The 12,916-nt window shown below is 62.5% G+C and overlaps 1 protein-coding gene across 1 annotated transcript in view; it reads right to left on the bottom strand.

The window, feature by feature from the left end:
- Positions 1-12,916, bottom strand: part of PTPRU (protein tyrosine phosphatase, receptor type U) — a 52,449-nt gene that overhangs the window by 25,977 nt on the left and 13,556 nt on the right. The window contains exons 4-9 of the mRNA XM_026076319.1: positions 11,362-11,563; positions 9,056-9,158; positions 7,941-8,214; positions 6,153-6,189; positions 4,688-4,826; positions 552-581 (exon numbers count right to left, since the gene is read on the bottom strand). Of these exons, the coding sequence (XP_025932104.1) occupies positions 552-581; positions 4,688-4,826; positions 6,153-6,189; positions 7,941-8,214; positions 9,056-9,158; positions 11,362-11,563 (785 nt within the window). The remainder of the gene's footprint in view (positions 1-551; positions 582-4,687; positions 4,827-6,152; positions 6,190-7,940; positions 8,215-9,055; positions 9,159-11,361; positions 11,564-12,916) is intronic.

Here is a 12,916-nt window from a genome sequence, read left to right as displayed (position 1 = left end):
CGACTGAGGCTTTTTCCCAGCGCGGCTGCATTTTAAGCACCCAGCCAAGGAGCCGGGGCAAGGCCGGGAGCTCCTGCCGGGATGTCAGGGCTGCGAAGGAAGCCGAGTCCCTCCGCGGGGCCGGAAGAGCCTCGCGCCCAAAACTCAAGGCGCCGGGGAAGAAACCGCAGCGAGCGTTTCCGAGAGCCGACRCGGGGCTCCCGGGAAACCAGGGCGGAGATGAAACCGGAGGAAGGAAGAGCTGTGGATTGAAGGTCCTTGCACTTCCAAAGCATCCGGGCCCCGCTGGGGACGGGATGCTGCGAGATGCTGCCCAAATCGGCAATTCGAGCCTCCTGCTCGGCTGCCCCAGCGGGAGCGGAGCTCTTGCGGGAACCCGACCCCTCTTGCTGACAGCGCCGTCGGGCTCTAACTAGTTCAGAAGCATCATTTTCCCGAGCCGAAGAGGCCCTTAAACCGCACTCGACAGAGAAAAAGACTCGGAGCAGAGCGCGGCAGAGCAAGGAGGGGGAGCGAGGGAGGAAAAGAGAAGGAGAACGACAACTACTTACGGGTAATAGGAATAAGAATAGTAGTTCCTCCTGGCAAGCGTGCAAACAAAGAACAGCAGAAATTGCATAAGCAGCTTTTCTCCGGAATAACAACAACAGGGAGGGTTACGGGGGAGATGGGAGGTTGTGCAGGGAGGCAGGTCGAGGCCAGGGGGGAGCCGGAGAGGAGCGGGTGGGAAGCAAAGTGCCGGGTGGGAAAGGCCCCTGCGCGCTAGCAGCCGTCAAAACGGCGAGGCCAAAGCCGATCGCCAGCTCTTCCTCCCGTCTCCGGCCCCGGAGAGCCTGCGGGAAGCAGGCGGCAGGTTGCGCGTGCGCGCCCTGATTTTTACGGGTTATCCGCAGAGAGTCCCGAGCTCTKGCGGGGGAGTCTCGGCCCTCCTCCGTGATCCGAAAGTGAAACGCGCCGAAAGGAGACCTGGCTCCGGGGATAAATCAGGGGATCTCGGTGCGTGCCCAAGCAGCCGCGCCAGCTCGCGCCCTCCTGCGCGGGCAGCAGAGCATCGCCGAGAGCCGGGGCTGGATGGATTTTGCAATTTGAAAGCCCAAACAGCAAATGCATCCAAAATTCGTAGCGGCTTAGCAGATCCCCAGGCAGCCCGAGCATCTCCCCGGGAGCCGGTCACCAGCCGCAGCCACCACGTCCCCGCGCCCAGCTTGGCCGTCACCGTTTATTACAGGCTACTGTATTCCAGGGGAACATTTGGATCCCAGCATATCGGCGTTTTTCCAACAGCAAAACGCCCCGTAGGAGATTGATGAGCTAGTCCCAGCTTCCCCCCAGCCCTGAAACAGGGGTGCTCAGCACCGGAGCTGATTCGCGACCCGGGCCCGGCCTTCGGCAGGTTCGTTCGGGGATGCCGAAGCCGAGCAAGCTCCCGCTGCAGGGACCGGGCTTGGGAAAGGCAGCGCCCCGCGTCCTGCCCATCCGGAGTGGACCGCAGGCAGCGGGGTTATCGGAGGCAGCCGCTGAGCCGCGAGCTCGTCCTTAGCGCCGTGCGGCAGCAGAGCTCTGACGGGGCGCGAGCGCCTTGCTTTGCAAGCGGGCGTAAATCAGCGCGACTCCTTTCGGGCGAGCAAAGCCACGAAGCCAGCGGGGATTTGCAGATTTACACGAGCTGCGGTTCTGCCCCGCTGTTTTTCTCCCCTCTCCGGCTCGTCCCTCCCAAGCCCTGGACAGGGAAAGCATTTAATTGCTGCCTTTTCGTCCCCGTCATGCCAGACCTGCTTTGAATGACCCCCCTCTCCGGCTCAGCGCCGCCTGGGGCCCCGCGCGGCGAACGGACGCCTTTCGGAGCGCYGCAGCGGCGAGCGGCAGCCGCTTTCCGATGGCCCCCGGTGCCGAGCGTCCCGGGAAGCCCTCGCCGTCCTCCCCCGCGGGGGGCTCTCAGCCCACTTCGCTCGCCGAATAAAAGCACTCGGCGAACGGCTGCCCGTGCGGATAACACTGCTTGCACCCCCCCCATGCTTCTTCCCAAAGCCAAACCTTCCCTTAGGGAAGCGCGCTGCGATTTCGGAGCATCCAGCCAAAGCGCCGAGCCCTGCAGCCACCTGCTCCCTGGGAGCCGGCAGGGCTGGGAAAGGCCCCCGGCCCCGCACGAGCACCTTCCTCCCCGCGTACCAGGGGGCCGAAAGCCAGGGTCCATCCAGGTATTTCGGTGACCCCCCGCTTCTCCGGTATTTCCCCCCCCCAGTAAGAACCACGGGTGCGTCCAGGCGCTGGTGTAACGGGGAGCAGGATCCAACCCGGCTGGCTGGAAACTCTCGTTCCGCCCCATGCTTGGAGGTGCTGGGAGCTGCCCCTCGGCAGCGGGGGGGCTCCAGGAGCGACGGCAAGAAGGAGCATYGCTCTCCTCTCATCCCCCCTTCTCCGCGAACGCTTCCTTGACGCGGTTTCCCCGCTTGGAGCCAAACGAGCCCTCACGGGCGGCAGCGCGGACCCTGCCGGGGGGGCCACAACCTCGGCGCCGGCCGCCCCTCGCTGCCGCTGCTCTGCACCTCCGCGGAGACRGGAGCAACAGCGAAGAGGAGAAAAATCCCACCTGGAGTCAAGGGAATCGGAAAACAGGCTGCTCCGGTGTCTCCTCGATGGCTGCCAGCTGGGATAGCAGGGAGGAAGAGGAGGAGGAGGAGAGGGTTGTCTGACTGCCRGGCAGAGCGCGACGGAGCCGGGCCGCGACGCCGGCCGCTGCTCTGACCGCCCCGTCGAGGCAGGTTTGGGCAAGGCCACGCTGGGGTTTATCTCATCGCTTCYGCCGAGACCCACCGCGCCAGAGGCGATATCTCGGCGGCGTCGACTTTTAGAGCCGGGGCAGGAGAGGGGCACGAGGCTGCAGCCTCCGAGGGCCCCCGGCGCCGCTCAGCTGCAGACGGGGAGCCGGCGGGGAGAGAGGCGCGACGCGACCCCGGGGCCCCCTCCAAGCCCCGTCTTGCTCTTCGAGTAGCTTTTCACGGCCAGAAGCGTTTTAATCAATACAGACGCACGAAGCTGTTTTTGCCGCAGAGCGCCGTATATTCCGATTTGGCTCGGCTACGGAGAGGTAAATTCTCTTAACGACTCTCGCAGGCCTGATGCTGCTGCTCCGTAATAAAGGACAGGCAGCGAGATCCAGGCGGAGACAGGCGGAAGACGGCAGGGACAGGCGAAACGGCGAGACCAGTTTCTGCTTCAGCAAAGGTGCCAGCGAGCCGGAGTGCGCGCCGAAGACACGTTACGGGGCTGGCATCCCCGTAAAGCTTCCCGCAACTCTTTTCCTTAACGCGTTTTCCTTCAGATCGATAAATGCAGACGCAGGCGAGCGCGGGCGCCCGTGCGATCCCGTCTTTCTCGAAGGCGAGCGCTCCTCTTCAGCCAGCTCGCCGCATCCCCACGGCGGCAGGAAGATGCGCGCGGAGCAAAGGCGACCGCGAGAAAGGCGACGGAGTCGGGAGGGTGAGGAGGGAGGAGAGGCAAGGAGATTTCCAAGCCGCTCAGATGAATACGGCTTAGCTGAGATGAGAGGGAAAGGGGGCACCTGCCCAACCACAAAGGATGGGGAGGAGACGGATGGAGCAGCAGAAAGCCGAGGAGGAGGAGAAGGAGGAGAAGGTCGTTTCAGGCAGAAGGCTGCAAAACGCAGGGGAGGTCGACGGCGGAACGAAGCTCCATGATTGCAGGCCCTGAGGACGGAGCAGCCTGCGGCCCCGGGGACCAGCGAGGAGCGGGTCCGACCTTGGCTCCCACCACCCTGCATCCCGGCTCGGCACACGGCTGCATTCCCACCTCGCTGCTATGCGGAGGTCCCAGATCCAGCTCACAGACGTGCGCAAAAAGCCATCTACGTCTTRTCTGGCTCTGCTCCTTCCTCCTCCCCAAATCCGCCGGAGGCGCCTCGCGGCAGGATGGGGAGGCCCCAGCTTGCCCGCRGGCCGGTCCTGGCTCACCGTGCAAGGAAAAGGAGCCACCCGGAGGCTCCTGCCACTCCGCCACCACGCGCCAACGAGCCGCCTCCAAGAACCGGAGCGCATTCACCTCCGGCAGCGAAGTCGAAGCGCCGGAAACCTTCGCGCTCGGTGCGGGGGGATGCACCAGCCAGGGCTGCGGCTCGTGTCCGGCTCGGAAGTCCCGTGGGGGACACCGACACAGCCAGATCCCCCCCCTCCAGACTGCTCCAACGCCCCTCGCGCAGGGACCGCAGCGGGGTACGGCAACTCGGCTGCCCCGTCGGGCAGCGGGACTTCCCGGGACCTGCCGTTCGCCGGCCCCGGACGGAGCGAGTTTGCCAGTTCTCAGCCAGGCTCCGGCCGCGAAGGACTGAGCAAAGGGGCGAGCGCAAGGCCGGAGACGGAGCGTCCCGCGCAGCCGGCGGGTGCTCAGCACCACTGGCTCCCGTCGCCGAGAAGCTCCCAGGCGTCAGGACCCGCTGGCGCGAGGAGTCGCACTCGAGCACCTGGCCCTCGCGTCTCCCGGGCTCGCCGGGGAATCGGCCGTGGTCGCTCGACGCGTCTTCGACCCGTGCGGCGCCCCGAGCTCTCAGCATCCCCCTTTCCGCCAGGAAGGCCGCAAACCGGACCAAAAGGCCAGCCGAGCGCCGCGATCCCCCCGCGCGGCGGCGAAGGGCAGAGCTCGGAGGGGAAACGCCAGCCACGGRTTTCCTTACCCTTTCCGAATGACGACGATGATGGCTCCCAGGAGGATAATTAAGACGACGAGGCCTCCGGCGCAGATGCCCAGGATCAGGCCCATCTCCTCCGAGTGCTGCGACACCTCCAGGGGACGCTTGCTCTCTTTGCAGGCAGCTGCCGGGAGAAAAGCGCAGGCAGGAGGGTCAGCGCTCAGCTCCGACCTACTTGCTTTCCGATGGGATTTGGCACATGCYTCTCCCGCTCCCTGGCCAGGCGAAGGTCACCGGAGGCTCTACCCTTCTTTTCAACCCAACAGGCCCCCCGGGCTGATACACAGCTTTCCCGCGCTGGCCAGCGTCTCGCCGGTGGGGCACCAAATGCGGCGAGCGGGAAGGGCCCGTGCTCCCACGGCCGACGTATCCGGCCCACCGCTTCCCTCCCCGCTGCTGCCTCTGGACAGGCGGCTCCGCATCCGTCTCCGATACAGGCTATTAGCAGGTTATAAATCCCCTTTTGTCCCTTTTTAATATTCTACGCTATTCAGACAAGCATTTATACCCGTTTTTCATTTCCCATTGAGCCAGGACTTAAAGTCACTTTATTACTTTTTTTTCCCTCTCTCCTTCCCCGAATCCAACGGGGAGCTAAATATATTAGACAAGCGCGAGGGATTTTATTAAATACACAAGGCCACGAGGTTCGATCCCCCTGAAAGACCAARGCAGGCGGTTATTGGGTGAAATTCCCAGAGCAGGAGGAAAGGTTGGCGATTTCCCATCTCCCCATCCCCAGCCACGCTCCGTTCCCGGCGCGGCCCCCGCGAGCAGCACGATTACCCTCCTGACGCCCCCCGGCACGGCAGAACCGCCAGGCACGTGCGGGGCTCAGAGGAGTCGTTTCGATCATCGATTTCCAAGGATGCTGCCAAGGTCAAAGAGCCCAAAATCTCCCGTGCCCTTTTTCCCTGGTATTGCTCTTGCAAGACACACAGCTCTTTGCGCACATTTTGGTCCAAAGGAGACACTACAGGGATCTGCTCTGTGCCGCAGTCGGACACCGGACCGGAAACCTGGAGACCCGACTTCAGCGCTGCACTGTGACCTTGGTCAAATCCCTTAATCTCTTGATTCCAGAGGTACAAAAAGGAGGTGATAACCATCCCTTCATCCCACCTTCTGCGATGCCAAATGCAAGTCTGCCCACCTCCAGATTCGACATTCGGCACAACCAACACCTGCCTTTGAGCCTGGCCTCCAAGAGTCTCCGYGAAAACTCAGCCAGAAGCCAAAGAAACTTGGCAACAACATCCCGGCTCGGGACCGAGCTCTACTAAACCATTGGGCGCATCCCAGCCTCCGGCAGCCCCGTGTGCCGACAACCGCCCGCCGCAGCCCCGACCCCAGGAGCGGCCGCAAACGCAGCTCGGTGCTCACAACCCCGGCGGGACGAGCCCGGAGGAGAAAAGCCAGCGGCTAATCCCGGCCCCGGGGGGACGCTTACCTTTGCGGGCAATCCGGATGCAGTTCAGGCGGGTTTCCTGCAGGGAAAAGAGAGCGGGAAGGTCAGCGCTCAGCAGGGTGGTCCAGCGAGCCCCAGGCGCACCATCGGCCGGACTCAAATCTGGGTTTCTGCAACCAAATCCAGGGAGTTTCCATGCGAGCTGTGTTAACCCAACCTGCTGCTCAGCCAAAGGAGCTCCTGGGGGCACCCAGACACACAGGTAAATTCTCTGTCCCCCAGCATCCCCTAAATTAACATCCTTCGGTTCAACCCAGGCCACTGCTCTCGGCTCAGAGGGGACGGCAAAGCTCGGCAGCGCGTAAAGGAAAGGCCCTCACTGAGCACCTGGAGGGACCCCGGAGGACCCAGCCGAGCCTTGTGTCACCAACGTGTGACACAAAAATCTGACGAAATCTGCTGGTGCCACGCGCCCAGCTGGAGCGGACCCCCTTGCTTCCCAAGGCCACTCCGACGCGACGGTCCAGAAAAACCCGCGCCAGGATGCAGGCGTTCTCGCGCTGCCTGACGGCAGACAGGACGGATCCATCGTCTCCCAGCGGGACAGCTGTAAAACAGCGTCAGCCGTCGGGTATCGTCCAGCAGGGCCCAAGCGAGCCGGAACCAAGATGCTCCCGGCTGTCTCAGCTCTAATTACAACCCAGGAAGGTGTCAGCGATCCCAGGGTGGTGGTGGAGGGAACGGATTCGAGAGCCGGCGCCTTCCCCACGGGAAAGGAGGCTGGCAGCCATCCCCGGCACTCGGACGAGACAGGCGAGCCGGCACGTGGCACAAGGGATGCCATCGCGGTCCTGCCTGGCTGCGCCTGACAGCTCATCACCATCCCACAGGATGGGAGCCGCCGGAGCACGTGAAGAAGACTGGAGGGGCTCCTTGGAGGGAACATCATTGCATCTTCGGGGAGGCTGGCCAGGAGCCGAGGAGGTGGACATGGCCACCTGCAGCCACCGTGCAGTGCTACCTGGTCCTCCTTCTCCATCACCGGCRGAGCAGCACCCGTCCCAGGCTCTCCGCGACCAAGGCACACTTGAGATGGGAGCTCACAAGAGCCGTGAAAGCCACACCAGGAGGTGAGAGCCACCGCAAACACCGCGCGGCTCCATCCTTCGGTGCCCTGGAGCTGCTGCAGCTGAGCAGGGAGGAAGGGAAATAGCCGGCTTCTTTTCCGAAGCGTCGTACGGGTGACCCTGAACGACAGCTCCCTCCCGGGCAGGACGCTGCCATGGGGCCGGCGGGCTGCTGGCCAGAGGAGGGGTCCCAGGGYGAGCAGCCAACAGGACCATCTAGAGCAAATCCTGTTTTCTCACATTTCCCCGGCATCCCACCACACGCTAAAGGGAAGGTGGGGACGCTGGCTCCCAGGCACGAGGTTTTGCCTGCAGTGGACGCAGCCCAGGGGTGCAGGGGGGGTCCCAACATCGGGGCTGGATATTTGCCACCTGCGCAGCCCTCCGCTGTGTCCTGCCGGAGGAGASGCACAGATCGGCTTGGGGACTGATGCCGGCCCCGCCGCAGCTGACGGCAAAACTCTCGCAGGGTTGCAGGCTGCCTGTCGGAAACCAGCCTGGATATTCAGCGTTTCCCTGGGCAGAAAAACTTCTCAAAGCAGCTGCGAAGGGCAACACCTAGACTTGGGCCCTGCAAACTCTCATCACCGGGTACATGGGCAGAGCTAGATACCCTTCAAAAGCCTCATCTGGTCTCATCACTCCCACTTCCCGACACCCCGAGAGACGGACCGGGGTCGGAGCGAGCTGCCCAGCAACTCACCCCTTTCAGGTTGCTCATGGCCTGGAAGTAGATGAGATAGGCCTTCTTGGGCTCCAGCGGCGGGTTCCAGTAGCCGCTGTAGGTCTGGTTGTCCCCCACGGTGAAGGGTTTGGCTTCGGTGAGGCTGCTGGCAGGCAGCTCGGCCCCAAAGTAGTGCACGGAGCCCCGGGACACGGCGTCATCGAACGTCAGCGGCACCGGGAAGCACTCCTGCCCGCCCAGCTCCCGCTTGATCTTCTTGGGCCTGTCTTCTTCCACGATGACCTGGTAGGTGCTGGGCAGGGCGGAGATGCGCATTAGCTTTACCAAAAGGGACTGTCCTGCCCTTCCTCCATGCTCGAGCCGGTCCATTCCTCCTCTCCCCATATCCAGCCCCAKCACCCCTGCACCGGGACAGGACGAGGTGGCCGGATGCAACGTCCCTTTGCTGATGGGGGCACAGGCAAGCAAAGGAGGCAGAAATAAAACCTCCTGCTGCAGTTCCTGGAGGTATCTGGCCTGCCTGGGGGTCCTCACCTTCTCCCAGCCACATCGTGCTCTGACATCCCCATCCCACCCCAGGGAACTGCCCAAATCTGCCACCGGGCTCTCAGGGAGGTGCCCAGAGGTGACATCGGGTCTGCCAGGGCTGGTTTCCCCTCAGTGCCAGGAGATGGATGTGGGAGATGGGTCGGGCCATCACAGGGAGACCTCCTAGCCGGGCTGGACCGGGCCGTAACATCTACCCTGCACCCTGGCAGGGACCAGCTTTGGGTCCTCGGTGCAGACAGGCTCGCAGCCCTTGCTAAAGCAGCCCGAGGAAGACCCCAGYGGAGGTTCTCCTTCCAATCCAGCCCCCACGGCTCCAAATCCTCCTTCTGCAGGAAGGGATTTGCTGGGCTGTATTTAGAGGAGCCGTCTCCGGAAGAGGTTATTGCTTCCCGCGTCCCCTCGCCTCCAGTCCGTGAGCACGTCAGCAACAACGGACGTTGTGGAGGACTCGGAGCCCAGAGCAGGTTCTCCCAGAGAGGGACACACGGCCCAGGGCCACCAAGGGCTCATACACGGAGAGGGGGGAGCTATTTGCCCTCCCAGCCGCCAAGGGTCTTCCCGGCGAGCCCRTCCTCGGTGCCTACCTGATGGGAGCCCCCCTGCCCTGCGCCGGCCTCAGCAGCACCGTGATGGTGCTCTCCGACTCGCTGAGCGGCGACGGCATGTCCCCGTAGTCAAAGGTGGGAGCTGCGGAGGGAGCAGAAGACAGCGGGCAGGAGTGAGCACGGGGTCTCAGGGACGGGAAACTGAGGCACAAGCGCTCTCGGCCATGGCCACACCAAGGCGGCCAGCAGGCACGCCGGGTCCCGCCGTTTGGACCCTTGTCTTGCACCGGGGATAGATTCCAGTGCTTTTACTGGTGCTGGACCCAACGATTGAGCCCCCCCCGGTCCAAATCCTCCTGGCTGGAGCCCCCCTGCAATCCTCTCGCATGCCCTCGGCGTGTTGTGTCCCGTGGCTGTTCTGCATCCAGCTGCAGGGTCACTTAGGAAAGGACTCGGACCTCCAATACATGGTGGACTGCGCTTTCGAACGGAGGGCGGCAGACGGGCAAGGAGGAGCACGAGGTCTGTCCTAGGCAGGACCCAAACGCTCCGGCCTCGAGAAGCACAGGGGCCCAAAGCATCCTCCGAGTGACACCAGGAACGTCCCCCACCACGGCGCAGGGCCCTGCCCTCCCGCCCGCGCCCGCAGCCCCCRATTAATTAGGGGTCGCTGGGGCCCGGCTGGCGCCGCTTGGCAATTTCTGTGCCCCCATGAGGAAACATCTCAGCCCATTTGGTGCTGTTAATAGCTACACCACGGACATCAGCAAACAGCCGTAAGTAGTGCGGCTTGTTAACGAAGCCCAATTAATCCCTCATTTGCACATTTAAGTCTCGGGCTGTTGCACTGCTGTAATGCCCCCAGCGAGACCACTGTCATGYGCCGGGACCATTCTGAAGACGGAGGTTCATCCTCCGACAGGTTCGTCCTTCGGCTCCAGCGACAAAGCTGGAGCAGCTCCGGCCCCGGGAATCTGCTCAGAAGGTGCCCGCTAAAATCCAGCCCGTCGATGGCTGCGTGCCAGCCCCGAGAGCACAGCGCAGGAGGGCTGGAAATGCCAAGCGGGGACGCCGACCCGAGCGGCACGGTGCCGGAGGAACCTCCTGGTCTGCAGCGCAGCGCAAGCACCRCTGCAAATCCAGCCTTTTACTAAAGGTGTAGGAGCTGTCGCAACACCAGGGTGACGGAGAGGGAGCAGCAGGCAGATCTGCACTTCCAAAGGGCATTTTGGACATGTGGTGCAAGCGGCCGGGGGAGTCTGTGCCAGTTSAGCCCTTCCCATCCCATAGCGATGCTGCGGTTTTTCTTCTGGGACCGTGGACACTGCAACTGTATTTTCCACTTGGCACAAAGGTCTTGGGCTTCCCTTTACCCTCAGCAGATCCAGCTCTGACTCCCATCTCACCAGGTGTCCCCGAGCTGGCCGGACTCCCTGCTCAGCTCCCTTGAGATTAAAGAAAGGGGTGAATTTAAAACGCAGGGGAGGTCCCTGGCCAAGGCCAGGTGGCACAGCCTTTCCTGGGACGGGGATGTCTTCTTCCAGTCTAGCTTCACTTTCCAAATGCATAAAGCTCACAGAGACTTAAGGGACTTTTCTCCTAGAAGCCGAGGGTTCATGCTAGGAGGACTCAGAGCAGGGTCTGACCCGCAGACTCGGCCAAGGGAGCGGAGCTGCCGGGTGATGGAGGCAGGCAGAGGAGAACAGCACAGCACTGCTGCACGTTTCATCCTCCAGCACCTCCTCAGCCCGCAGGGTCGACAGCAGGGTACCAACCTCTCCATCTTACCCGTCCCCATGTGCCCCCAGACCGAGAAAGCTCCTCGGTGCTCCAGGGGAGAGCAGGGACCACCTCGCACCGTGCACCAAATCTGTGCTGGAAAGGACTGTATCTCATCTATCCCACGTCAGACGCCATTTCTCACTCGTGCAAATAATCCCATTTCTCCAAGGCCATTTCAGGGAAGCTGCAAGGCCGGCAGCGTTCAGTCTCGCCTTCTTCAGCCCACCCGCTAACGGATCGTACCCGGGTTGCTCCAGCGAGCTAGGAAACGCGTTGCACCAGCTCGTGCCCAGGCTCGCCGCGATGCAAACAGGGCAGCTCGGAGGCTGCCGCGCACCCAGGCTCCCCGGCAGAGCCGGAAACGCAGCGCAGACTGCGGCCGTTCGAGTCCTGCCTCCGCGGAGGGGGTCTCCAGGGCACGGAGCATCCGTTTCGGGGAAGGGCTGATGCCAAGCTGGCATTGTAGGGCTGCTCCTCAGGGCAGCAGGAAACAAGAAAAAAAAGCAGCCTCCTCCCCTGCTTCTCTTCCCCTCCCAGGAGAAAACGGAGCCCTTTGGACCTACCGGATATGTTGGTGGTGATCTCGGTGAGCGCTGTCTGGCCAAAGCCCTTGCCCGTGCGGGCCCGCACCGAGAAGAGGTAGGTGGTGCCGGGGTGCAGGTTGGAGAAGACGTGGTAGGTCTCGTTGCGCAGCTTGGAGACGGTGCGCCGCGGGCCAGGCACGTTGACGGCCGGGTCGGAGGACTCGATGCTCTGGTAGCTAATCTAGAAGGACAGGGGAGGGCGTCACGCGGTGGCCGCACGAGCGGAGGAGAGGGACGAGGCCCGAGACCACAGACGAGATGCAGAAAAGGAATTAACSTAACGGGCAGGGAAAGGAATGAATTCATAGGAGCAGAGCGGTCACTGGAGCAGTCGCAAAGGCCGGGGGTACATGCCCGTGTTGTGCCTTTTAGGATAAATCAAAAGCAGAGGCTCGTCTGAAAAGCCATTGCCGGATAATTACAGTGACACTGAAAGAAGGACTCACAAGGAGAGACAGACCCCGCTGCAAAGCGGATAAAAAGCAGGCTGGATCCGCGCTCCAAACGAAGGGCTCGGGGGTAGCAATAACACTACAGTTGCCCTTAATCTCGGCGATTGAAAGCAGCGGTTCTTGAATGAAAGCTGAGCCGCCATCACCGTTCCCCAAAGATGCCATGCGGGCAGCAGCGCCGGGAGCGGAGATAGGAATCAGCTTTTCATTTGTCTCTTTCTGTGCTCTAATAATTTTGTTGATGCTGAAGAGGCCAGAGCACGAGCAGGAAAAAGCGCGCGGAGATAAGGGCTAGTCTTGCCTGGCTGCTCTCGGAGAGACGTGCTCCCCGCCGCGCGCGCCTGCACGCCCGGGCCCGGCGCTCTGCGGAGACACGCACAGCAGGTCCCTCCTCAACGCCCCGCTGATAAGGGCCGGCCACCAGCCGCCTCCGCGGTGCCGGACCGGCACGGGGTGTTCATCACCCGGGGAGGCCAGTGCTGGGGACAGCGGTGGCCGGAGGACCAACGCGCCGTGCTCTGCGCGCTCCAAGGGAAGAGGAAACATGCGGCAAGAGGTGCACGGGCACGTTTTTGGGCATGGTTTGGGGTCCTTTCTGCATGCCCAGCTTCCCAGAGGGACTCCGGTCTCATCTCAGACGTGCTCAGCTCCAGCAAAGCTCCTGCCAGGAGGAGGTGACTGGGCATTCAGAAACCAGGTCTAGGATCTAATGCTGAAGGCCAAAACAGGGGCACCTGATGACTTGCTGCTTCTGAYGTTCTGGATGGAGAGGTGGGACCCACCTCACCTACCACATCCAAAAAAAGCCAGATATCCCTGCCTGAGCTCCTCTTAGAGCCTGTCCTAAATGCCTCAACCAAAGCCAAGCAGTGGGCTGGCTGGAGGGACAGCTTAAAACCCTTCTGGACATGCAAGAGCCACCACCAATAACCACCACTTTCATATACCAACATTGATCCCAGGTATTCTCGTATGCAGCACACACAAAGCTCTCCGTAGGATAGCGGGGCAGCTTATCCCGGCCAAGGAGCTGAGATCCACAGCAACACAGTCCGACCCAGGCAGGGAACCTTGTGCGTGCA

The sequence above is a fragment of the Apteryx rowi genome, unplaced genomic scaffold (assembly GCF_003343035.1).
Source record: "Apteryx rowi isolate R43461 unplaced genomic scaffold, aptRow1 scaffold_43, whole genome shotgun sequence".
Classification (NCBI taxonomy): Eukaryota; Metazoa; Chordata; class Aves; order Apterygiformes; family Apterygidae; genus Apteryx; species Apteryx rowi.
Note: the sequence above shows the minus strand (reverse complement) of the source record. Positions and strands in the feature narration are given on the sequence as shown.